The following is a 25,679-nucleotide window of genomic DNA, read 5'->3' as shown; positions in this document are numbered from 1 at the left end:
AAATTAAAGAGAAAGTAAACACCAAGCTTTTGTAATTATACTATTTGAACACGTAGCATCAAATCACAAGATCCGAGAATGGTGGTTAGATTTAAAGCCTAACATTTTGAGGAAGAATAAAACTGATAAATGTACAGGCAACTTGCTAAATAATGGTGTGCTACTGCAGTGAAACATTCATACAGAAGAACATTCCAAGTTAAAATTTGGATTACAGATAACGTTTAAAACAACTAATTCTGAAGTACAAAAAGAAGTGATACCCTTTCTACCTCAAGAGTTAGTTTACCAAAAATGCCAGGCAAAAAAATAACTTACAAGGCACTGAAGGTAACGCAGCTCAGTTAACAAAAAGCGTCATAGAATTAAGGACATACTAAATTCTCTTCAGATGACTCAAAAAACAAAGGAGAGATGGTTCAAATGTTTCTAAGGTGTTGCTAATGCACCTTGTTAATATTAGAGTTGTTACAAATTATTCTTTTGGTGCCTCAAGCCATGGCATTTCTGTCTGCAGCTCCATCTATAGTATGATTAACGCAAGCACTAGCATAGAAATCACTAATGCATTTATTTCTGCATCACTTTGCTTTTATTTCTGCATCACTTAAACCTTTTTGGAGTAGTTAGAGGGCAATTAGCATTAAATATTTCCATTTATCACAGCACTTCCATTATGGCAGTGGTGATAGCCAAAATAAAGCCTCCCAGAAAACAGCTGACCTGGGGCTCGGACATGACTACTCCCTTATTACCTCTGTCTTCCAAATGCTTCACCTTACCTTCCTCCTAGGTTATTTTTACATGTCCTCTCTCCAGAAATCCTTCTCATAGCAGAATATTAAAATAGTAATTCCCATTACTGTTTCCCTGCTCTCCCTAAGCATCACACAGGTTCTTTCCCACCTCTTTCCCACCAAACTTGCTCCCACCAAAAAATCCTAACACAAAAAGCAAAGCAGGACCTAATGATGTTTTCAGGGGGGCTAAAACCCACCCATGATACTGATTTGCACCCTTACTTTTGTTGGTAAAATAGCCATGTGATATTTCCCAAAGACACCTCAAACATGGGTCTATTATATAAAGTTTTATCAGCATCTGTGCAATATTTCAAAACTCTCTTGTCACTTCCACATAGTTATTTTTTTTCAAGGTCAGCAAGGAACTGCTGACATCTGCTCAACTTAGGAAAAATAAGACAATACCTCTTTATCAAGTGCATTTCTGCTACTTGGAGTACAAAAGGAATAATTCTCCATAAGGAAGTGTTACACATCTTTCACGTACTTTCTCCACGTCTATTTTTTCTTTTTGCATCCATTGCTTATTAGATTAAAAACCATCAGCAATCTAAACACTCTCTCAAACTGCGTATGTTTATGTTATTTGGATACAAAGAGTCTGCAAACGAGTAAAACAAACAAATGATACTGAGAGGAAAATGGAGTTTACTTTTGTAGAAGCCTAAGCCCTAGTGAAATACCACTTCACTGCCCTGTTACACAACACTAAGTACTCAGTTTATGATTTGTTATTTGATGCAATGAATTTTTATTCTGAAATCAAAGTTCACATGAAAGACATTCTGATGTACTATCCTAAGGCAGGTCAACTCAACAAATCCCAAACAGACCATAAAGCTCAAGAGAAGCGTGTGTAGCACTGAATAATAATAGTAATCTTGAGAGTTTTCACTGGTATTTCGTCAGGAATAGCCTGACAGCTATTTTTCTTATAGCTTTCCACAAGACAGCTATAAGAAGGCTGAAAAAAGGAAAGAGCCTTTTTTCTTGTAAAAAATTTGTTCCAACAGTTTGATCTGTTTATGCTTTGTTTGTTGTGCCCTTTTTTTTTTTTTGAAAAAAAGCACACTACTAACACTAAGCATCATCAAGTTTCATATGCTGATATCCCTACGGCAAAAAAAATATGTAGGAAGTAACTCTGCCCTGTATTGGTAAATATTTCTTTCAATTGTATCTACCATGCAGCTGCAAAATAAGGGGAGATTCTTAAATCATTTTGCATTGTGACAGAGGCTGTAGTCAGGACCAAGATAAACAGGAGGAGCCCAGCACCCCTTCCTCCCCTAGGACAGAGTCTCCTCTCCCCAGGAATTTGACTGAAGAAGTTCAAACCAGCTGCTTAGAACCATCCACCATTCAGTTTGTCCAATGCAGGAGATTCTTCTTTTCCGATTGGTTCCATCTGGTGAAGAACTGCCATCTACCACTCAATCCTCTTAACCTGGGACCTTACTAACCAATTCTCTTTAATTATTTCTGTGAGACACCTGCCAAACTGACATAAAATTAACTACACATCCTGTCTACCCACTGGTTCCAAGGGCTGCTGAGAAAAGACCGGAGAACAAAACCACTGTGCAGGCCGACACAGCAGCAAAAGCAGGGAGCGGGGAGAAAAAATGAAAGAAAACAAACGACCCCTAAAACTAAAGGAGCTAACTTGCTGTTTCCAGGAAGCCCACTCAAGCCGTGCTGGGAGGTTCAATAAGGGGGACAAGGTGCAACCCTTCCCTCTGGTTTTTAACTGAGAACAGTATTTCATCATTCAATGCAACTAAGCCACAGTAATATTTAAACTCAAAGTCCATGAAGAAAAGATGCAATTCCTAAAAGAAGCTTTCTTACTGACTGGAAGCCTACCTCATCCTAACTATAAAACATGGGGTTACCTAACTCAAAGGTCTAAGAAAAATGACGTATGAACTTCTTTCCATATCTCACAACTAGTAAAACAGGACATACAGCAAATAACTCCAATGGTCGCAGCTGCAAGATCAGTAACTTCATGTAAGCATCTGACTCTAGGAGTAGTGAAGCATCACCTTCTTAACAGGCCCCTCAAGAGTTTATTTTACCAAATCAGAAAATAGGAAAGGAAAGCCAATATTACACTCACCAAGGGCAATGATGATCCATTTTCAAAATGCATCTAAAAAAACCCAACAGAATTCCAAGCATCGCAAAAGGCAAAAGAAAAACAAAAGTCAGAAGCACAGTTACATGTCATATTTAAATTATTCACATACAGATTAAGAATTACCCATAAGTACTATTGGTTAACTAATCTATTTAACGAAGATGTCTATTTAAATTCACATAAATATGTACAAGTAAATTGTAGGTAATTCAAACTCAAAACACTTGTTCTGTCAATAGCTTAAAGATTTAAGAAAATGCAACCTATAACTTCAGCTTTAGGATGTAGTTCTCTTTCTGAATAGGTTTTTCAACTATTGTTTATGCTCTGACAGAGACTTAGAGACTGGGCTAATTCAATTATTACATACTTAGTGATGCAACTAAGTATGTTTCCAAATACATGATTTGCTCATATAGAAATATATGCAGATGCACAGGTTTTTAAGAACTTACCTTGTATGAAAAATCCCAAACATTTTTGAAATTAATAATTCTTCATAATAAAACATGCACAAGAAAATCAGACACAATTGAAGCAAGTGAATTTTGACGAGGTAAGGACAAAATTAAGGTATTCTGCAAAATATATTAACCAATGGCATTCTGCAAATTTCACTCACATTTGACAGGATAACACAGGTCACCTTTTTTCTCTACCCTGCTCAGACACGAGAACGTTCCTGTCTTACATTGCAACCACTATCCCATAAAACACAACCAAGATCCTCTTTCTGCCTCAACTCAGTTACTCTTTCAGTGTCTCCGCTGTTTTGCTGGACAAAATGGAAAGTCTTCTCTGCCTCACGACCATGTTGGAAGGTTTGATGTATCATCAGCTGGAGATTATTTGGATTAGCCTTAAAGCTAAGAATAAATCAACCTTTGAGGAAGCCCCTTCTCTTAAAAGTTAGAAATTTACATCACAGGGGACAAGAGTGGAGAAACACACAGACATCCAAGCTAACCGGAGAAAGGTCAAAGAGAAGAACGGCCAAAAGAAACATTAAACTAGAAAGCAATTAGACTTCTGGGGAATATAGAGGTGAACTTCATTTTCTGTTAGACAAACAAAAACTTTATTTTATGGCTTCAGTTAGAAATGATGCTTGGTTCTTTCTTCCAATAAAAATAACCTGCAAGTTATCCAATGAAAAATAGGATATTAAGTTTATTACCTCGGATAAGATGCAAGTGACATCATGATTAGATTGAGATGGGTAGTGATCTTTATTCAGATTCTAACAAAAGAAGCAAATTTTTGTTTATCAGCTATTTTTGGTTACATTCTTAACGAAAGTTCTTTATCAATATTCATAATTTTTAACCATTGAGTAAAGAACATGTAAGACCACGTAATCCATGCTGGCATCAAGAAAGCCATCAAATGAATTAGAGTAAGTTACAGACTTCCTAAAAAATACATAAATAAATAAAAACTAAACCTGAAAAAAAATAATCTGAGGAATAAACAAAAACTTCTCTGCCAAAACATTAAACCTGAAAAATCTACGCATAAAAAATAAAAGCTTCTGTGTCAAGAAAAAAAAAAATCAATTTCTTCAACATATTTAAAATATTTTCTTACTTGTCGCATACAGAACAGTGATGGCAACGATCTGGTTTTACAAGATGGCATCTGTCACAGTATCTGATCGCTAAAGAAAAAAGTTCCAAGATTAGATCTCAATGTACAGTCACACATTTTGATTCCTGAAGTCCGCGCAAACGTAAGTACTAGCAGCTCAGCCCAGCAGAACTCCCAGGAAAACATTTTAGCATCATCAGAAGCAGTTGCAAATATTGAAGCATTCTTTTAAGTACGTGCAATGCTGAATGTAGCAGAGTGAACCCAAAACGCTCAGTTTTTGCAATCTTTGCTAATCATGCTAATCACGCTTTTTCTTCCAAACCCCTCAGCTCTCCAAAACAACCAATGAACCAACAAACCCCACAAAAACCTCACTAGACTGGAAAACCTTTAAAGACTGTTCAACAATATAGCTATTTTAAGCTATTATTCTAACAGCTTTAATTTACTATATGAGATTATCTCTTGGATGTGCTTAGCTAGCCAGCATTCACAAACTTACAATATCAGTAGGTTAAGATTAACTCTTAGGTTGGAAGAACTTCTGTTCTTTCAACTGAACCACCAGCAAGTAAACCAGTAACAGTTTCTTACTGTGATCTATCAAGCTATACATGACATGCAGTTAGTGATATTTTTTTTTTTTTAACCTGTGAAAGAAGAAATCTATGCAGTTAAAGACTGCTACAGCCTCTTCTGCAGTTATTACAAGCTATTTGTTAACGTCAGATTGCAAACATTTAGCAAGGCATTGCCAATCCACTTTAAAATACTAAGTTGTACACGGCAATTTCCTTTCCAACAATCTTTGCACTGAATAAATGTAGCTGCATAAAGCTACATTAAAGTTAAGTTCTTGGGTCACTTTGTTATTTTATGAAGTATGAAAAGCAGTTCTTCCCTACAATCCAAACCCTTGACTCTTTTAATCAGTTTAGGTAGTACAGCAAGACACCTGCCTTCAGTGGTCTCCTGAACACCTATTTACCTCCAGACATTGTCCGTGTATAGATAGGAAGATCCTTGGCTGCTCGTCTTAAGACTTCTTGCTGGGATTCACCTCTAGGCTCCCTCTCTAGGGATTCCTTGTCTGAATATGATAGATGAAACTGGAATAATTTTTAAAACCAAAGATATGTTAGCAAATTTCAAGTTAAATAAGTATCTGTAGAGATGCAAAGAGAAATAAATATTCATTATATAAAGATGGATTAGCAGCACATACTAGGTATTACAGCAAATAACCCAGTGTTCCTAAGACCAGTTGCCATAGACTAAATTAGTGAAGACAAAATTTAAATTATTTCTGATTTGGCATTGATGCAATACTGACCACTTCCAGAAGTAATAAGCAACACTCTTCAAGAGGAGGATCAAGAGCTTACCATTTCATTGAGAGGTCAGTTAATTTACTTCTGTAATACTAAATATTAGCTAGTGAATATAACCTAGGGATGTCAGTCTTTAAGTGAAAGAAAATACGATACTAGTAATAGCAGAAAAGATAACTTTATTTCTCTTCTGGTGTCTGGCATTTTCCCTTCTATTCTTTGCCACTGGAGAGTTGCTGTTCTCTTCATGCAGGTGTTAGGATGTGTTTCTACATCAAAGATTGGCTGAGAGAGGGAAGACCTGTGTGTCCTGTATGACAGAATAACCACATCTTAACATCTTCGTGCATAAAAGGACAACTTCTGTCACCGCCCAAAATGGCAATAACAAACATTGCTCCAGCAAACTCCAGGGTAAAAATTACCAAGAGATGCACGGTATACATGAAGTAGTCCAAATTTCTTACACTCTAAAGTCCTCTACAACACAGCAACATAGTCAACTTTGTTGCTGTAGCTTCTAGAAATAGGCAGATGGGCAAGTCTTTGGTATCTCTATCAGAGAAACAGGATACAAAATCACCTCTGAAAAGAAGTCTGTATTTGGCAGGAAGAGTGGCTGTCCCTAACCTGTACTACAGAAGCCCTCTGCATAGCATTTATGTCTACAAAAAGGCTAGTCATTACAATAACATTGATTTTTTTCCTAAATGAAAGTGATGCATGTAAAACTAAGAAAGCAGAAAGAAACATACAGTTAGGAGCCTATTCTCACCTCCATAGAGAGGGCACCACTCTACCTTCCTGACAAAGCTCGCAATCTTCCAGCAGAAGCTGGAAGTTCACTGTTTAGCATGAGTTTCTCAGGCTCTGTGGTTTGCACCAGCTGCAGCATTCATGAGAACAAAACACAAAAGCTCTATCTGTTTTTAATTTTTCAAATGAGTATTTGCTATAGTTGATAAGTCAGTTCAGTTAAGTTGAAAATACATTCTTTTACATTTACAGACTTCATCCTAGAAACTGGAAGCCGAGCAGTAACTTAACATTATCAAATACACTAATTAAATTTTAAAAATACTGCTCTAGTAGATTAGGAAAAAGACGTGGAACAACAAAGATGTCACTTACTGCCAGCAACACTGTGTAAATTCAAAGAACACAGAAACACCACACATTGCTTTCTATTACCCAACTTCAATACTTTTAATATCCCATTTGAAGTTCTCCAGTAGCATTGTATGATGGCTTTGGAATCCCACTGTAATTATGAAGGATTTGTCAAAATGTTTTGGAAGTCTTTTATTGGCATCAGCCCAGTGATTTGAAAACCCTCCTAATTATAGCTACAGTCACCATATAAATGCATATATTTTGCTATGTAATTACCAAATGAAACAGATTCTTAATTTATTTTGCTCCTCTCCACCCCAAGCTGTAGTAAAAACTGCAGTATGAAATTCAAGGAAGACGTAATTACTTTGAATTATCTACTTGTTTCCACAATTATGTATCTTATTAGCGAATGAAAACTATTCAGAAAAGAACCTCCGCACAACAGACAGCAGAAATCACAAGCTATTTATTTTGTGTTGGCATGAGTTATGAGTCTGTGCCGAAATAAGCATTGGCTTTGTGGGTATTTCAAACTCCAGAGCAGCCATAGCATGATTCCTCTTGTCCTCAGAGGTTGTGTGACATAGCACCTACTGAGGACTGTGGGGTTTTGGTACAATGACAGGATGAAAGAGGCCAAAAGGTTGCGCTGCTTGTACCAAGCTGCATGGGGAGGATTCTCATCAAGGCTACTGACAGTTTTCCCTTTTTTTAAATGTTAGAAAGAATATGAAATTAAAGTTATAAAAATCCCCAATGCTGTAATAAAAGTAATTATCATGAGGCTACATCATGTCAAACATGGTTTTGTGTCTTAATATTCTCCAAGACAACTGGATCCTTCTTCTTTACACTTCTGTACTATCTGGACTTAGACCTGGGGTATATATTTACTCTTTCCTCTTTTCCTTTTTTCTATACTGGCTCCCTTCCTGCTTAGCCAGCTGCGGCTTTCCAGCATCAGTTTACCTGTCATGCACTCATGCCACAACCCCCAAGTTCCTTCATACCAAAACAGATGGGGAGAAGCATTAATTCAGAGGACAACAGACAGATGCTGACAGGCAATATAAGTCTTAAACAAAGGGAAATGAATTTTTTTCCCACATAAAAGTATTATATTCCCATGCAAAGAATTAAGCTGCTAGATCAAATAACTCATATTTTTCAAGTGGAGAGGTTTTTTTCTTCTTAATATCATAAATATTATCTACTTAAAAAAAAATATATTAAAAAACCTTTAAAACTTAGAGGAGGTGTAATTACTTTTGTCTTGATCATTACGCTGTGTGCAATGTGATTTACTCCTATTAAGAAGCTGTAACTACCATCTGTATTTTTCTACACAGTGTAAAACTACATGAGATTAGAGTTTAAGTTATTCAAACACTACAAAAACAAGCACTTGACTAGGCTATTTCAGAAACAAAGGTTTATCTTACTTCTTTTGAAGGATTCATGGGTAGCGTAAAGATTGTTTTCCAATATGACCAGACGAACAGCATGAAAAATATGTGGTAAGCAACCAGGCACACAACTAAAATCAAAAAGGAACAGAATTAATACAAACAGACCAGTGATTTTATAGTACTTGTGAACGGATGCTGTACGTATCACAGATAGTTACTCTAACAAATGTAAATACAGAGCCTCTGCAAAAGCTTTGCAACAAAAATATTGCACTGCAACTTTACATGAGACAAATATAGACTGTGTGGGGAAAGTCATGATACAGGCTACATATATTACAAGAGTTTGAGGGGAACGGTTAATAGCTTATTAAAGCCCCATAATTATTTAGCAAGCACTCTCCCTTTACACATTTATTAAATCTTATTTAACTGATGCGTCTCTGCTTTTTACGTTTATAAACCACGTAGTGAGACTGCTAGCCATGCACAAAAACCCAAAGAGAAACCCAAAAACCTCAACCCCCCCCCCCAAAGGAAATTTAGCTACCTATACAATGACTAGAGTCTTGTAGTGGATATGTATATGATACCTGAGCAGGAACCAGAACCAGTTAATTTGTTTTGCTAGATTTTTAGGAGGGAGGACAGTAGGGTGTTTTTTAAAAACCTGAAGGTTCTTTCAATTCAAATGTTCATTCACTACTTTATATCTTCATAGCCAGTGATTTATTCTCAGATTTTTTTTAACAGATTCCAGCCAACATTTACCACACTGCGTTGTTTTACTAGAATACAGAAGGTAACGTTAACTTTTCCAAAGAGCCTGCCATGGATGGATAGGTGTTTCCATTTAAAAGCTCTCACTATACTAAGCAATTCACTACAGGGAACAGGAAATCCCAAACTTGTATCCCCTGATTAACTTGCTCTAAATGCACAAGAAAGAGTATTTCCTTGGATTTCTCTTCCTCAGGCACAGATGCAGAAAATAAAGGACAGCTAGGACAGCAACAGTGAAAAATATTATTTCCTTGCTGTACAGATGAACTCAGATCATAGAGAACTCAAGGTTATATGGAAGCTACATGGTGAAATAGTCTTATAAATTCCCAAGATCTTCAAAAAACATTATAAAGGGAAACTTGTGTACGTTCACTACACAATCTGAAATATTGCCCTTGTATGGTTACCCCATGTTTTTATATATGCAATGCTATTCAGTGTTAGAGAATTTTCCATAACGCATTATGGTGTGCATAAATCCAGGAACAGTAGCCCAGCATGTTCTTGTTTTTTGCAATTTTGCCTCAAAAGCAACACTGAATAAATGTTTCTGGTGTTGAAGTTTGTTTACTCAAAAAAGCAGCGACACAGTAAATATTTACTCTTATTCACCAGGCAGTTAATAAACAACAGCTAACAAAATCTGAGGAGCAACACTGTACAAAGCTTTTGGGATGACAGGGGAAGAGAGCCATATGCCATGTCTATAAACTGAAAAAAATCTCATCAGTATAACTAAGTGACAGAACTGGACTCCACATCAAGCACAGTAAATGAAACGACCATCTTGTTATTGCACAAGCATCTGGCAGAACAGTCCACATTTTATCAGAATATTTCTATCAACTCTAAAACAACCTGATTTATTCAAACAAAATCAGTATTTTTTTAAACAACAGTATATGCATGGCATAAAGACAGGACAAGGTAGGGGAAGTTACATCAGTTCTGTACACTATGCGTTTACTAATCTGCATCTACATTTTATTGATGTGAGAATAATGGTAACTGTGATTGATAAGAAAATCCCTTTTTCACACATTGAAAAGAAAAGACTACTGGAGGAATATAAAATTTTAGCCTAAAGACATTATCCCATGTTTCCCCCCTAAAGTCTTCACAAGACTAAGTCTCTTGTTGTTTGCTCTTACACCGCAGTTCTCCAACCTGGTGCAGGTCTCGAGCAGTGACTTCTCCCAGGTTACCTACCCATCAGTTTCCCTGCACTGCAGTGGAGACCCTGAGCTACCCAGCTGCTCCACTGGGTCTGTGACTGTTGAGAGGCCAACAAAAGAACCCAAATTCCCTTGAGACCAAAAAAAAAAAAAAAAAAAAAAGACAGGTGTCCGCAGCTCCCTGGGCAGAAATCCTTCTATTTTACACATTTTCTGAAAAAAACCCGAATGGTGTATCCCTTGCTTGGCAAGGCAACGCATTTACAAATAGCTAGCATCACTAGAGTTGCCTGGAAATCTGCAGCAACCTGTAATAGGGCTGAGCCCCATTTGCACAATTTTCCCCCCCGAAAACACTAAGGGCAGAAATACAGCCAGGGAAAATTTCTCCTGGCTGAAGGCCACGAAGCCTTTCAGCAGCTAAAAATAAGGAAATGCATTTTGCTGTTAATTCTAATGTGCTTTGTGAGCAATGCCTAACACGACAGTAGTCCCCCCCGACATACACACTATGGAGCAGCAAGAAACTGAAATTATTTCAGAGTCTGCAAATGCTGAAATTTGCAGATACGCTTATGCATTCATGTCGGGGGAGGGACAACAGAACTGAAAGAAGTTTTTCAAGCAAATGTGTCTTAATTGGCAAATGTTTCTTAATTGGCTTGTGCTTTTTCTAAGTGAGGGAGTCACCAATGACTTAGTAAAACCTGCTGGAATTCCACAAACGTAAAAAGCATACAGTTTCTCTCCTAACCCCCAACTTCTTCCTCCAAAAGCTCTGCAGCCCCACACTTTAGATTTCCATGTTGTGCTGTAGTATTAAAATAGCATCTGGAAAAGTAATCTAAACATGCTACAGCCTCGGGGTAGGAACGCTAATGACAGCTAATCAGGCAGTTCTATTATCTTCTGAAAAGTTACGTATCTGAAGGATTCGGTTTCTTCAAAGAGAGTGGCTAAAAAGAAAAAATTCACCTCCCGTTTAAGTATGTTGCACTCTGCGCAAATGTCTTCCTTATCTTTATAAGTCCTGGTTTTACAAGAGCTTTCCTTGTTATGAATAAAAATTTTTAAAAACGGAATATAAGGATTATTTCAGTTGACACATCAGAAAGCCGGTAAGAAGACTAAAGAGTTCTAAATTTTCTCATCTCTATTTGGAACGGCTAAAGCAATATCAAATAACAGCAGGATAATAAAAGGAGCTGAGGAACACAAAAAAAAGTACTTATTTAAAACAGGTTAGATCTGTATCTCAATTCTACTAGTAAACCACTATACTACTCTGATCTATGAATTCCACTCATAAACAGCTAATAAAAATCTTACCTTTTTCTCCAATATTTGTCATTGTCACTGAAAAATGAGAAAAAAGGAAAGAGTAAAAATGATGTTTAAATAACAAATGATCTAACTGAATATTTTAAACTTTTGTTTTTCAACCAAAGAGGGAAGAGCAATCATCAAACAATATAAGCTTAAGGCCACACACTATCAAGCTTTTATGGTATAGCTGTGTACATTCATCACAAGAATACATAAAAAATTAAAGCTGATGCCAATTGCTTATAATGTTTTCTGGCTCCCACTCCCAAGCTCAGTTCCTGGCAACTAAGCACCTCCTTCTATCTGAAGTAGCCCAAGTTTAACCCAAGAGAAGCCATCTCGGACGAACAGTTATTCTTCAGAACTGTAGTCTTCCAAGTTTAATTGTTTATATACGTTCTGTTCTTGAGGCGGAGGTGTCAGACTCCAGAATTGGTTTTGCCAGCAATACTCTACGATACCTTCATTAGGTCTCTAAGGCATAAAAGCCAAAAGCAGAGAAAAGTTACATTTCCTTTAAGAAACTGCCCACAGATTACAGGATTTGGGGACAGTAAGAAAGCGAGAAAGGTGCCAGTACATTAGGCATGGATGGCATACACAGGTATGTATCAGTCACCGCATTCATGAAAGAGAATAAATCTTTTTCTTATACCTGTATTCCACTCTTGGTCACATTATTTAAAAAAAATAACCACCCCACAACAGATATCTCAGAGAGATTAGAAATGCCCAAGTGATCAAAACCTCATGGTGCTCTTCCCTTTCCACCCAAGCCACTCCACCACACATTTGTCCATCCCAATTAAGTACTCTACAAACTGTAATATACTGGCACCTACAATTGCAAGCAAGGGGACAGTAGCTATATGGATCTCTCATCCACTCTTGTTTTCCTAACAAAAATGTCTGCACAAGGCTGGTCTTCAAACAGCAGGCAAAAGGCAACTTAAAAGGCTACTACGTCCTACGTTCACATATTAAACTCAGGCTTGTTGATAAAGTGAGTCACTTATATTTAAATATATCTTGCAAAATGCAAGAATGTACTGTGGGACCAGTGCTGCTCAACACCTCAATTAATGCTCCGGAAGACTGAACATTCATCGAGTTTACAGATGACACCACCCTGGGGACACCAGCTGGTATGTGCATGTGCAGGGCTGCCATCCACAGGGACCCAGACAGGCTGGGGAAATGGGCCAACAGGACCCTTATGAGATTCAGCGAGGGCGAAGGCCAAGTCCCGCACCTGTAAAGAAACATCCCCCTGCAACGATACAGGCTGGGGACGGCGGGGCTGGGGCAGCTCTGTGGAAGGGGTGGTGGGGGTGCTGGTGGGCAGTGAGCTGAACATCAGCCAGCAGCACCAGGGCAGCAGAGAGGGCCACCAGCCTCCTGGGCTGCATTAGCGGGGGCATGGCGGTCCATCAAGGGGAGGGACTATCCCTTTCTATGCAGGATTCAGACAACATCCAGAACATTGCCCCTGGTTTGGGACTCCCAATACAAGAAAGACATGTCCAGGGGATGACCACCAAGCTGATAGGGACCAGATCACTCATCCTCTGAGCAGAGGCTGTTCAGCCTGGAGAAGACACGGCTTTGGAAGGACCTAACAGGGCCCCTCACTACAGGAAAGACGTTGAAGTGCTGGAGCGTGTCCAGAGGAGAGCCACCAAGCTGGTGAGGGGTCTGGAGAACAAGTCCTATGAGGAGAGGCTGAGGGAGCTGGGCATGTTTAGTTTGGAGAAGAGAAGGCTGAGGGGAGACCTCATTGCCCTCTACAACTACCTGAAAGGAAACTGTAAAGAGGCAGGGGTTGGCCTCTTCTCCCAAGGGAATAACAACAGGACCAGAGGAAATGGTCTGAAGTTGCAGCAGGGGAGATTTAGATTAGACATTAGGAAGAATTACTTTACTGAAAGAGTGGTCAGGCACTGGAACAGCCTGCCCAGGGAGGTGGTGGAGTCACCATCCCTGGGGGTATTTAAGAAACGTGTAGACATGGCTCTTCAGGGCATGCTCTAGTGCCCAAGATTATTGTTTGTGGTGGGGTGTTGTGTGGGGGGTTGTGGGTGTGGAGTTTAGTAGGTGGGTGTGCTTTTTTTTTTTTTTTTTTTTGTGGTTGGACTCGATGATCTCAGAGGTCCCTTCCAACCACTAAGATTCTGTGATTCTGTGACCTCCACGAGACATCAAGGAGGTGGAGCTGGGCTCTTCATAATGGCGCAGAGAGGGAGGACAAGAGCCAGTAGGTGTAAGTTGAAATTTGATACAAGGAAAAACTTTTCCACCATGAGAACAGTCCACCAGTGGAGCAAGTCGTCCAGACATGCTGTACAGTCTCCATCTCTGGAGCTTTTCCAGACTCAACCAGATAAAACCCTGAACAATCTGTCCTGACCTCACACGTAACCCTGCTTTGATTAGGAGGTAGGACTAGATGAGCTGAGGTCCCCTCAAACATGAATTATTCCACAACTCTATAATTATAGAACAGGTGTATTAAAATGGAGATTTGACTGTAGCTCTACCAAAATGAGCATCTACCTCACCTAAAGGAAAACAGTAAATAATCATGTTTATAAAGCTCTTCACAAAATCAGAAAGACCCCACAGAAGTTGCATAAGCCACTATAAAGCAAACTCTATTCTGCCCTCAGTTTTCTAGTTCAGCCAGGAGAAATCTTTAGAGCTTGATAAGCTAAATATCCATAAAGACAACTGCTAGAGAAAAGCTGAAGGAACAGGTATGCACATTTGACTCTGAGGAGCAGAGAAGCTGCGGCACAATAATGCACAAGAACTGTACAATTTTAAGTAAACAGTCATCCACCAGAAAAAAACAAAAGACATCTTTAGAATCAATGTGTAATATTTAAAAGTGCTGGAGCTCTCACATTAGGACAAACCAGCCAATACACAAGTGCTGATTTTCTTTCTCCACTTGGTATGGTCAGCAAAGTGTGCAGAAATTTTGCCAGTCATCTTGGAGTAACAACTCTCTGCTAATTAAAAAGCAGTAGCCAAGCATACATTGCAGAATCACCGGTTTCAAAATAAAATCTACTTAGAAAACCAACCCTTCATAAGAATTTGTGGTATTTTTCTCTCCTAACAAGGGAATGGCAGAGAACATTGCTGTGAAAGCAGTTGTCATCTTTTTTCCCCCCTTAACCTTGGATAAAATGTATTAATCGATGTGTTTGAGACTTTTACTTACTAACATCTGTAAGTAAAGAAGTAATACAACTAATAAATGCAAATTTAATAATTTCTATTTGACTGCAAGCCTACAACCTTTCAAAATCTCTGTGCACCTCCAGGACGAAATACACTCTTCAGAGTCTGTACCTGCTTGGTGGACCATCTTTTCAGCTTTTAAGGAATCTAATTTGGAATGTGTCTGACAGTCAGGAGCTACAGACCATGAAGGCTAAAATTTAAGTGCTCAAAGATGCCCAGTTAATTCCAGCAGGGTGAGAACTACTTTTTTTAAAATGTATCTTGTCATTTTAATCTCTTTTACCACCTGATATAACTCAAGAGTTATTTCATACGCTTCTGAGTTGCAACTACAGTAAGAGACCAAAGTAGAAGCAGCAAAACTGAAGAGAGATGTCAGTCACTATCTTCAATCGACCATCTTCTCCAGCCTTACTGCAACTGGTGTTTACGAGGAGACTGGCAGCACTGCTTAACACACAATCCATCACACAGCGACACACAGGAATACAGAAGATATCCAAGAACCTGCAGCTTTTCACAAAGTGAAGTACTATTCCTTCTGCTTATGCCTTTTTAAATCACTTTTGACAAAGACTCCCTGAAGGAGGTATAATGTGTGGGAAAGTAAAGGAGACGCATGTGCAACACCACAGGTTCAGGGAGGAAATAAAGGGGGGGTTTCTTGGGTTGGCTGGGATTTTTTTGCACAAATGTGGCAGAATTGACCAGCGGGGAGGGAAGCCCTTACAAACAAACACTCTCTTAAATTTCTCTCAAAAATTAAACTTTCTCTATTTGTAGAATGCCCACAATACAAAGATTTCTTAGGGTAACCACAATATGCTCATCATTCTAAAATCACACTATTTAATGGAAAATAATTTTCTAACACAAAAAAAACCCTCTAATTTTGGATTTGATCAAAGCAACGTTTGCTATTTTCCCCAACTTCTGAACAGCACACATGATATATTTATTTAAACCAAATTTCATATTTTTCAGTAGATACAGTGATACAGCTTTGCTATATTATTCAATAGTATTTGACCATATAGTCTTCTGTGAATCATTTATACCAGTCTTTCTTGCAGTTTTCTCATTTCTCTTCCGAGAGGTTATATTCACTGCTGGCAGTGAACAGAAAAGCAGGTCAGACTGTGCATCCTGTCATTAATAAATACCAGCTAAAATGCTGCAATTCACTCACTGGTAGTCAAACAGCATATAAATAATAAGGGTAAAAAGCATTTACGTCTACAATGCCTAAAATAAACACCAAGGACACACCAATCCCAAACATTAAGCAATTTCTACAATCTGGGAGAAAACAGCGTAAAACCCTTTGAGGGAGGAATGGAATGATACTCCTGTATATTCAGAGATGGAGATAATTATAAAACCATGACCTGTCTTCAAGAAGTCATTAAAAAGTTACAGCTCTGTTCGCCTAAGATACTGCAGGGGCCAATTTCATTAAGAAGCTGCCTTCCACTGCTAAAGCATCAGGATGCCATTTACAGTTCGGTACCAGCAGACTAGCACATAATTAGAGCCTCTCTGTTTCATTACGCAACTTGCAGACGGTGCTCATCAGAATTAGGGATCAGGCTGGGACATACGCAGGACTTCAGCCAACATAGATGCCAATTTCCTGAGCCAGAAACATCGTTCTCTGTTTGCCCTGAGCCACAGGCAGCCAGAAACGGGAACAGCACATTCAGTAGTCAACACTGCTAAAGAGCCTGCGCTTGCAAAAAACAACAGTGACTGAGGACAGAAAATTGTGTTATAAAAGATAGGAAAAAGTCCAGCATGGAAAGGACACCCGGAGAAGCCTGGGGAATTCATCCCACACTTGCTGGTAGTCTTCCTCACTGGGAGAAAGCCATCAAGCATTGGTAATGCTGCCTTGGCAAGCAAAGGGGCACCACAGTATCTCAAAACTGCCTGCTACAACTCCATCACCAAATTAGTTTGCCAAGAAGAGAAGCCACGTTGCTAGGCATCTTGCACTGGGTCAGACCTTAATTCAGTGATAGAAATGCATTTCCCATTTCTTGAACTATGGCTTATTTTCTCTAGAAATCTTTATTAGCATTCACCTGTGGAAAATTAAGTAGGCATCCATCTCCATGTGGCTAGAGACTTGACAAGACACATTGCTACCATAAACCCCGAAAGATTTTGGAAGATAAAATTCATGTAAAAAATCTGCATTGGGTTTCTAACATTAAATTTTGCTTGACTTCTAAACACAAAATCAACGTTCCTGAACAGTAAATGTAATGGTTAGATAAAAAGAAGGAAAAAAAAAAAAAAGACTGGAAAAAGCAGCTAATTTTTTAAAGCTTTGATGGAAGTGGATATACAAAATCTTGCTTCCATATTTTATGTATATTTTTTAAATATTTAAAGCTTTGGAATGGCAAAATAAGATACATCTGATTCAGAGACTCTGCAGACACATCTATAAATAGCTGTTTCTCTCAAACTTTTATACAGTTTAACATCTTGGATCTGATTCACAAAACTAAGTACGTATTTTATCTTTATAGGATATTTGAAGCTGTAAAACACTGATCTATCGATACAGTTTAACTCAGCTCTCTGTACACATAAAAGTGTTTTATAGTTGTGACAAGTGTTCTATCCTTGTCTGCAATAGTCTTTTAGAAAAAAAATCAGCGCTTGCAATAAAAACTACCTCTTAGCTAGACAGAGCAGTGATTTGCATTGATTCAGAGTGACAAGGTGGAGACTTTGCCACCAGTGCTTCGCTTCTGGACAAAAGTAACAGAAATATTTATGGTATAGTTAACATTGGCATAAGTAGTTACCAATAACCCATACATTTGGATTTGACAGCATTTGTGAATGTCTCGCTAAATTCATTTTAAACCCTTCAAACTACATCACCGCCCACCTACCCAGCAGCAGGCTGCTATTTGGTACCTTTATGTAAGGTCACAAACCCACTGCTTTTGAATTGAGCATGACTAAGGATTGATCTAATCTTTCTTCTTTACAAACACCCCGTTTACTTTCCAAGTCACAAGCACTAAGTGAAGACGGAAGACTAGTTCTAGAGAAGTCGTATGACCAGATCGTTTTCAGCAAACAGAGTGTGCCCTGACACAAACATCTATTCAAGCTGCTATGTATCAAGCAGTGTTAAATCTTTAACCAAAACCACAATCTTATCTAATAATTATATCTTCACCATAGACCTTATGTTCTCAACTTAAAGCCATAATTTAAATTTCAAGGCTCAAAACTTATAGGTAGTATGCTAGGCACTACAGGGAGAGATAACCAGTCATACTTAACACGGACTTCGATTCAATTTCAGAAGCGGAGAATGGCAGCTGCCTCTGAAAGTCTGAGAAAGAAATCAAATGAAATTTGATAAACGCACAGGAGTACTGCTGGCTAAAATTCAGGAGCCAATTTTACTTCAGCTGCCAGGTTTGAAACGTTTCTGAAAGTAACCAGGGATCTCAGAAGAGGAAAAAACCATGGTGTTTGCAAAATATGGTATAAAAATACCTATTTGCTTTGATCAAAGTCCTTTGCTACCTTAGCAGCTAATGTACAGACAGGGTATTTAACTGTTATTTGACAATAGCCAACTGCAGTGTTAAAATGCACTTGTATTTCCATAGCCAAATGTAAGCTGTATGTGATTACAAGACATAAGCAGCAATTACCACAAATCCTTTGATCCATTTGGAGAACATACTGAGCAAAGAGCTCAAATCCAGCTGACCAAACCTTGGGCCTCGCCTTTTTTTTCTTTTTTTTTCCCTTTTTGTTTTTCTTTTTCCTCTACCAGCTTCTGTCTCCGTATTTTCTGCCTCTTCTGATGCCCTGATGACACTGTGCCATGCCTACAGGGCAGGCATTAATTCTGCCTCTAAACTGTGATGAATTAAGCAGCTTTTTATCCTGCTATAATTCCATTCCACTGATGTTACACAGAGTCAAAATCCTCGATTCAGCACTAATCAATCTGATCCTCCAGCAAAAATCTTTCACGATCATTAACATCTTTAGCAGCTGGGTATCATTCCATGCTTTTCTGTTCCATACTGGGGATAGCTGTGGCCAGATCCCAGTCGCATGTTCTACTCCAAAACCAAAGATGTTGCTTATGAGTTCTCCTGACTGTATTGTGAATGTCTTGTTGTCCCCCCTCTTCAACTGCGCTGAAGTTACTTATTCTTTTCCAAATCGGGCAAAACACTCACCAGGTGGCAATATTTCCTCCCTTTCTCTTCACTGAAGTAGTCACGAAATGCTTATTGCTTGTTTCTGTGTTCCACAGCAAATCTATTTTCCTTCTCCAAAATTACAAATTCAAGCTGCATTTTTGGACAGGATTCCCTGAGCAAGAGCATTATCCTTGGAATTAAAATCAGTGACACGTAAAAAACGAATCAAAACAGAACATACACAACCAATTTCTATTTATTGGATAACCCTTTCATCAGCACAGCTGGTATTTTCACTAAAAATGTCTGTCCCAGCACTGTCAAATTTTCCCATTTTCCTTCTTGTATGCAAATCCAAATCACGAACTGGCAGGAAAACAAAACAAAACAGAACAAAAAACCAAAAAGGATCTCGACATCCGAGTTTGTCAAGAACATTTCTGACAACTGTCAGAAACTCTAAATAAGTACTGGTTCTGCCTTACCCAAAGTATGAAGTGGAGAACTACTCTAAGTCCTTTATACTTCTACTAACCAAAGTTAGATATACACCAAAGAAGGAAAATTTGAAAATAGTTCACAGAATCCAGTATGTCTTTCTTGAGTGGATGCAGGAGCGGGGAGAAAGAATTCTGTTTGCACTTCAAGTTACTGTTGTTCCTTCCATCCTAGGTTGAAATTTCAGTAGCTTCGGCTATCAAAGTTCAATGTACTCGTTATACATCGTCATTTCCTCATCTTTTTCAGAGGAAGAACAACAAATTTGTAACCCTCAGTTTTTCATAAACACATTCAGGTTTTTCTAGGGGAAAGAATACTTAAAGGCCCATTTATTTTCAACACAAAGGAAGCTGTCTGGGGGAAAAAGACAACTACTACTGCCAGATGGGGGTTGTGAAATGACAATACTCGGAAAATCAAGAGAATGGAACTGGATTAGAGAGAAGCAATTTTTAGTCAGGTGTTTCAAAATGAATTCATTTACACATTTAATTCCAGTATTCTATAACCAGCAGGAAGAAGATAATTGTTTCTCATTTTCCTTAAAGGTCAAAGCAGCATGAGCACCTAACTGAATCCAGTCATAAAAGAGACAGAACTCTAGACATGGTAATACTACAGTTAAAAGTTATGGATTCCTTTTTCTGTTCCTAAAAAGCTACTCAGTACTGTAACTACTTAGCTTTAGGGATGAAAGGGACCATCTTAGTAGACTTTTTCTTTCCTTTTTTAAAAAAAACACAATGTCCCACCTATAACACTCAGTTGAAATTGCAAAAAACATTCAAAATACTACGTTTGAAACACTTTCTCATCAGTAAAAGCTCAAATAAACCACTTACATTGCAACTGTGCAAAGTCCTTGCTAAGTCCTACCGCACAATGGTTAACACTGTTCCCTGTACATTGTCATTAGCATCAATGACAGCAAGCTGCAGTAAAATAAGCAGCTATACACGTCCGTCCCAGCAGTCAGTGCTGCAGAAATAAAAGATGCACTGAGTAGACAGGCTGGCTTCAAAGCGCTGAAATGCTTACAGTCTATTCCTGCCGTTGGCTTTCGTTCTCAGAGTTGTTAGCTATTCCTTCTGTTGTTTACACTAAATATTCATTAGTAAGACAAGACATAAGTTTATTTTATCGTAATATGCCAAAAGCGAGGGAAAACATCCAGATATAGATAAAACATGGAATGAGCGGAATTCGCAGACAGCTATTATGCTGAATTAAAAAACTGGTGAGCCAAGCAGAATGCGGAAGCAGTGGTAGTGGTGGAGGAAACAAAAAAAAAAAAAAAAATCCCCTTTGTCCGTAGAAAGGAATTCAGTAAAAGATGTTTTAGCAGAGCTCCAGGATTCTCTCTGCCTCCCCTCCCATCGCAGGCCTTTTGCTTTGAGCGGTTCTCAAGGAATATGGTACCATAGTTTATAGCTTGAAGCGAGTTTCAAATATGCCATTTCCTGAAGAGGTACCTGCTTTCAGATAAGCTAAAACCTTTCCTCTGTTATACAGAATTACACAGAAGAAAAAATATAGTAGACCACTCACACAGTAGCACCCGAATCAAGCCTACTGTACTGTGTAAGTATCACAGGGCCAGGGACATTAAGACAGATGTTAACTAAAGATGGTCACTTTCCCCCAAAACATCCTTGCCCTCCTCTTGTCAGCTTACAGCTCCCCTTTCCAGGCTCTCTCTGTCAACTTCTCCCACAACTTTCCAGACAATTCTCTTCCTTGCGCTGGAGGCAGGCACTTCAGTCCCCCTCTCATGAGGGCACAGGAACTCAAGTCCCAATTACTAGTTGAAGAGCAGCATGTAAAACTAGCAGATTTGAATGTTGTTAGTGAAAATAAGATGTAAAAAGACCACCTCCAATATAGGAGCCACGCGAAGTCTTGATACTTCCCTCCAAAACAGAGGTGCTAGGCCTAGCAATCATTTTAATGTCTCAATTGCTCAGCCAAGCATCTGTAGGACAAAAATTTTATCGCCTTGTGTTCAAAAAAAAAATAATATCCCAAATTAGGTACCAGACTGCTAAGATTTTCAACACAAACAGCTGAAGTCTGGCAAAGTTATACAGGCATATAGAATCACAGAATCATAGAATTGTCTAGGTTGGAAGGGACCTTTAAGATCATCGAGTCCAACCACCAACCTAATACTGACAAAACCACCACTAAACCACGACCCTCAGCACCACGTCTGCTCGTCTTTTAAATACCCCCAGGGATGGCCATTCCACCACTTCCCTGAGCAACCTGTTCCAATGTTTGATAACCCTTTTGGTGAAGAATTTTTCCCCTATATCCATCCTAAACCTCCCCTGGCGCAACTTGAGCTGTTTCCTCTTGTCCTATCGCTTGTTACTTGGGAGAAGAGACCGACCCCCTCCTTGCTACACCCCCATTACAGGGAGTTGTAGAGGCCGATAAGGTCTCTCCTCAGTCTCCTTTTCTCCAGGCTGAACAACCCCGGTTCCCTCCTCGTAAGACTTTTTCTCCAGACCCCTCACCAGCTTTGTAGCCCTTCTCTGGACACACTCCAGCCCCTCAATGTCTTTCTTGTCATGAGGGGCCCAAAACTGGACACAGCACTCGAGGTGGGACCTCACCAGTGCTAAGTACAGGGGGACCATCACTGCCCTACTCCTGCTGGCCACACTCTTCCTGATACAGGCCAGGATGCTGTTGGCCACCTTGGCCACCTGGGCACACCGCTGGCTCATATCCAGCCGGCTGTCGACCAACAGCCCCAGGATGGACTCAGCTTGAGGTGGGTGTTTTCCCCTCAGCGCTGCTCCTTGGAGAGACGCTAAATGACCACTGTGAACCTCACCTACAGTAGCAGGGAAAGGGGAGACAACACCAATTTGTATTCCTGTGTGCCATTATTATAATACCGTTCACGACACATCAGTACTCCGTACGTTAGCTCCTAAGACTCAAGTTGTTTTCTACACCTCAACAGAAACTGAAATCAATTCAAGGGAGCCCAGCGAGCCCGTCATTTAATAAACCCTCCCGTCTCAACTACTCAAATTCACCCCAACACCCAACACGATGAATTCTTCGCCTCAGGCTACCGAAGAGCCAAGGGGGGCACGGTCGGGAGGACTTTCCCGAACGAACTGGAGACCACGGGCGAACAAATGGCGGGGGTGGGGAACAAACACACACACACACACACACACACACACACACATACAAGGCAGCGCGGAGGCCCAGCACGACTCTGAGGGGGACCACGCTGAGGGGGACAGTCTCCAGCCCGGCCAGGGGCGGCCCCCGGCGGCGACAAACAACAGACAACGCCGCCGAACGGCGGCGTTGTCTGTTGTTTGTCGCCGCCGGGGGCCGCCCCTGGCCGCCACAGAGGCGGGAGGCTGCGCTCTCCCCTCAGGTGCCCTCCCCTCAGCCCCGTCCCGCGGGAGCCCATTAATCCCCCCCCACCCCTCCCCGCCCGCCGCCCCGGCGGCACTCACGGAGGCAGAGCTGGGTGACATAGGCGTAGTAGGACCAGCAGAGGATGCTGGAGATGAAGAGGACCGGCACCCAGTAAAGCAGCCGCTGGCAGCGCCGCCGTAACCCCATACAAGCCCCCGCCGAGCCGGCTGGCGGCGGCGGCGGCGGGGCCGCCATCTTCTCGCACCGCATCCCGACCGCCTCCCTCCGGGGGTCCGGGCCCCGACCGAGCGCCCCGCCGGAGCCCGCCCCGGTCCCTCCCTCCCGCGCTGACAGGGCTCTCCGGCGTGGCCGCTCCTCCCACCGCCCGCCCTGACAGGGGAAGGGCCGCCCGAGAGGCCGCAGCGTCATGGGATCATGGAGCGGTTTGGGTTGGAGGGGACTTTAGAGACCGTCTAGTTCCAGCCCCCCTGCCATGGGCAGGGACATCTCCCACCAGACCAGGCTGCTCAAAGCCCCGTCCAGCCTGGCCTTGAACACCTCCAGGGATGGGGCAGCCACAGCTTCTCTGGGCAGCCTGGGACAGTATCTCACCACCCTCAGAGTGAAGAGTTTCTTCCTAATATCTAATCTAAATCTCCTCTCTTTCAGATCAAAACCATTACCCTTCGTCCTGTCACTACACTCCCTAATAAGGAGTCCCTCCCCATCTTTCTTGTAGCCCCTTTAGGGACTGGAAGGGGCTCTAAGGTCTCCCCAGAGCCTTCTCTTCTCCAGGCTGAACAACCCCAACTCTCTCAGCCTGTCCTCACAGCAGAGGAGCTCCAGCCTTCTTGTCATCTTCATGGCCTGCTCTGGACCCGTTCCATGTCCTCCTTATGTTGGTGGCCACAGAGCTGGCCACAGCACTCCAGGTGGGGGCCCACCAGAGTGGCGCAGAGGAGCAGAATCGCCTCCCTCACGTTCCCTTGTTCTGGCCACCCCAGGCCTGGCAGGGAAGGAGACATTCCCACCACCTCTCTTAAAGTTTGGTGCTGGGCCATGGAGCAGCTCAGCCCTTCACAAAAGCAGTTATGGACCTTGGGCATCCAGCATGTTCCTTTGGGTGCTACCTGGCTGGAGGCACCGATGATGCCTCCCCCATCTAACGCCCGGTGCCCAGCGCATCCTCCGATGTGGGGATGGTGATGCTTAAACCCCCTTGGACGTACTTTAAAACACTTGGTTAAGAAAAGTGCAGCCGCAATTGCAAACAATGTTTTGGCATAACATATAATGAACAGCAAGTGTTGCAGGCCACCGTGTCGCAGCGTGCAAGAGGCTGCGGAGGCCAGCCATGGTCATGGCAGATGTTTGGCCAAGGGAAGGTGGCCTAGGGTTGTGCTGACTCATACTCCTTCCCGAAAAGGCTTTACGGCACAGCCATCGTAATTAAACGCTTGTGAAATGTCATAGTAAGCCCAGACCGCCTTGCAGTACGCTCACCCAAATTGCTGCTGAATTATCGTTCCAGAATTAGAAATGCCGAGCACGGCCCGTAGTATTTCTGCAATCTGCTGGAGTCTTCTCAGAGCATCGGCGGCACGGTAGGGAGGAAAGAGCTGGTTGATTAAAATGTGTTTGTACTTGGGAAAAAGGCTGGTATAATGTCACACACGGGAGACTACGCATGAAGCGAAGCGATCACAACCTGGAAGGCATACGGCTGCCATTGATTAAAAACAGGCTGCGCGAGAGAAAAAAAAATAGAGAAAATATGACAAAAAACAATAGTAGGTGTGCTGCCAGGTTCTAGTGTATGAGATGGAGTTGTTACCGTGTTTATTGAAGAGACAGAAAAAGAAGTTGACCATATGGCTGCAGTGTTTTTAGGTAATGCAAAATCATGCGCCCCTCATTATTATAAGATTAGGCTGAGGAATTTCAGTTAGCCACGGTGAAGTGGGTGAATGAGCAATACAGAATGATGTATCGAGAGGAATATTAATATCCCATGGCAGTAAATTACCTTTACCAAAGACAAAGACTCATATATCATTGCGAACAGCTCAGTGGAACCATCACTGGAATATACAGTTATTATAGAAGGGATGTGAACAAGATATGATGTCATCGAAAGATTGGAATATAATAACTTAAGAAAAGATTCTGCATAATGGAGAATTATGTATTATACATTAAAAAGCTAAAGAAATAGCGAATGGTACTGAAAAACTAGATTTGATATTCCTATAGACTGTATTTCACAAAATGAGGAAAGGGACCGAAACCAATGTGACATGGGCAATAAAGCCATTTTATTTTACCTGTTGTTGATTATGCAAATCATCGCTGAGGCCAACATCTTAATAGAACATTTAAAGGATTTGACTTTAATATATTTCATGAAAACATCCATGGCTATTCAAAACAGATTTTAGAAGTATAAAGAACAAAATTACCACCGCTTGAAGGCATACCCCGTGCTTTACTGGCAGAAGTTAAAAGAACTGAAGGCAATTTAATTCATTCGGTGGAAATCCCTGGCAGTGACCTCTCTCAGGTACAAAGGGTAACGCATCTAATGCGTTGTGTGTTTCCAGGGGCACATGGCTGTACCATAAGTTCACAGCTGGGAACTGTGTGCATAAGGGCGCATTCATTTTTGCA

The 25,679-nt window shown here is 40.7% G+C and overlaps 1 protein-coding gene across 2 annotated transcripts in view; it reads right to left on the bottom strand.

The window, feature by feature from the left end:
• The window catches only part of ZDHHC2 (zDHHC palmitoyltransferase 2), a 37,968-nt gene extending 14,620 nt beyond the window's left edge, over positions 1-23,348 (bottom strand). Inside the window, exons 1-6 of one of the 2 annotated variants that reach the window (XM_074588161.1) lie at positions 23,111-23,348; positions 11,683-11,709; positions 8,426-8,520; positions 5,525-5,645; positions 4,534-4,603; positions 2,926-2,958 (exon numbers count right to left, since the gene is read on the bottom strand). In XM_074588161.1, the coding sequence (XP_074444262.1) occupies positions 2,926-2,958; positions 4,534-4,603; positions 5,525-5,645; positions 8,426-8,520; positions 11,683-11,709; positions 23,111-23,282 (518 nt within the window). In that variant the 5' untranslated portion in view covers positions 23,283-23,348. The remainder of the gene's footprint in view (positions 1-2,925; positions 2,959-4,533; positions 4,604-5,524; positions 5,646-8,425; positions 8,521-11,682; positions 11,710-23,110) is intronic. The other variant, XM_074588160.1, reaches the window with a different exon arrangement.
• Positions 23,349-25,679: the final 2,331 nt, after the last annotated feature.

Source organism: Larus michahellis, chromosome 5 (assembly GCF_964199755.1).
Source record: "Larus michahellis chromosome 5, bLarMic1.1, whole genome shotgun sequence".
Taxonomy (NCBI): Eukaryota; Metazoa; Chordata; class Aves; order Charadriiformes; family Laridae; genus Larus; species Larus michahellis.
This window is presented reverse-complemented; position numbering and strand designations above follow the sequence as displayed.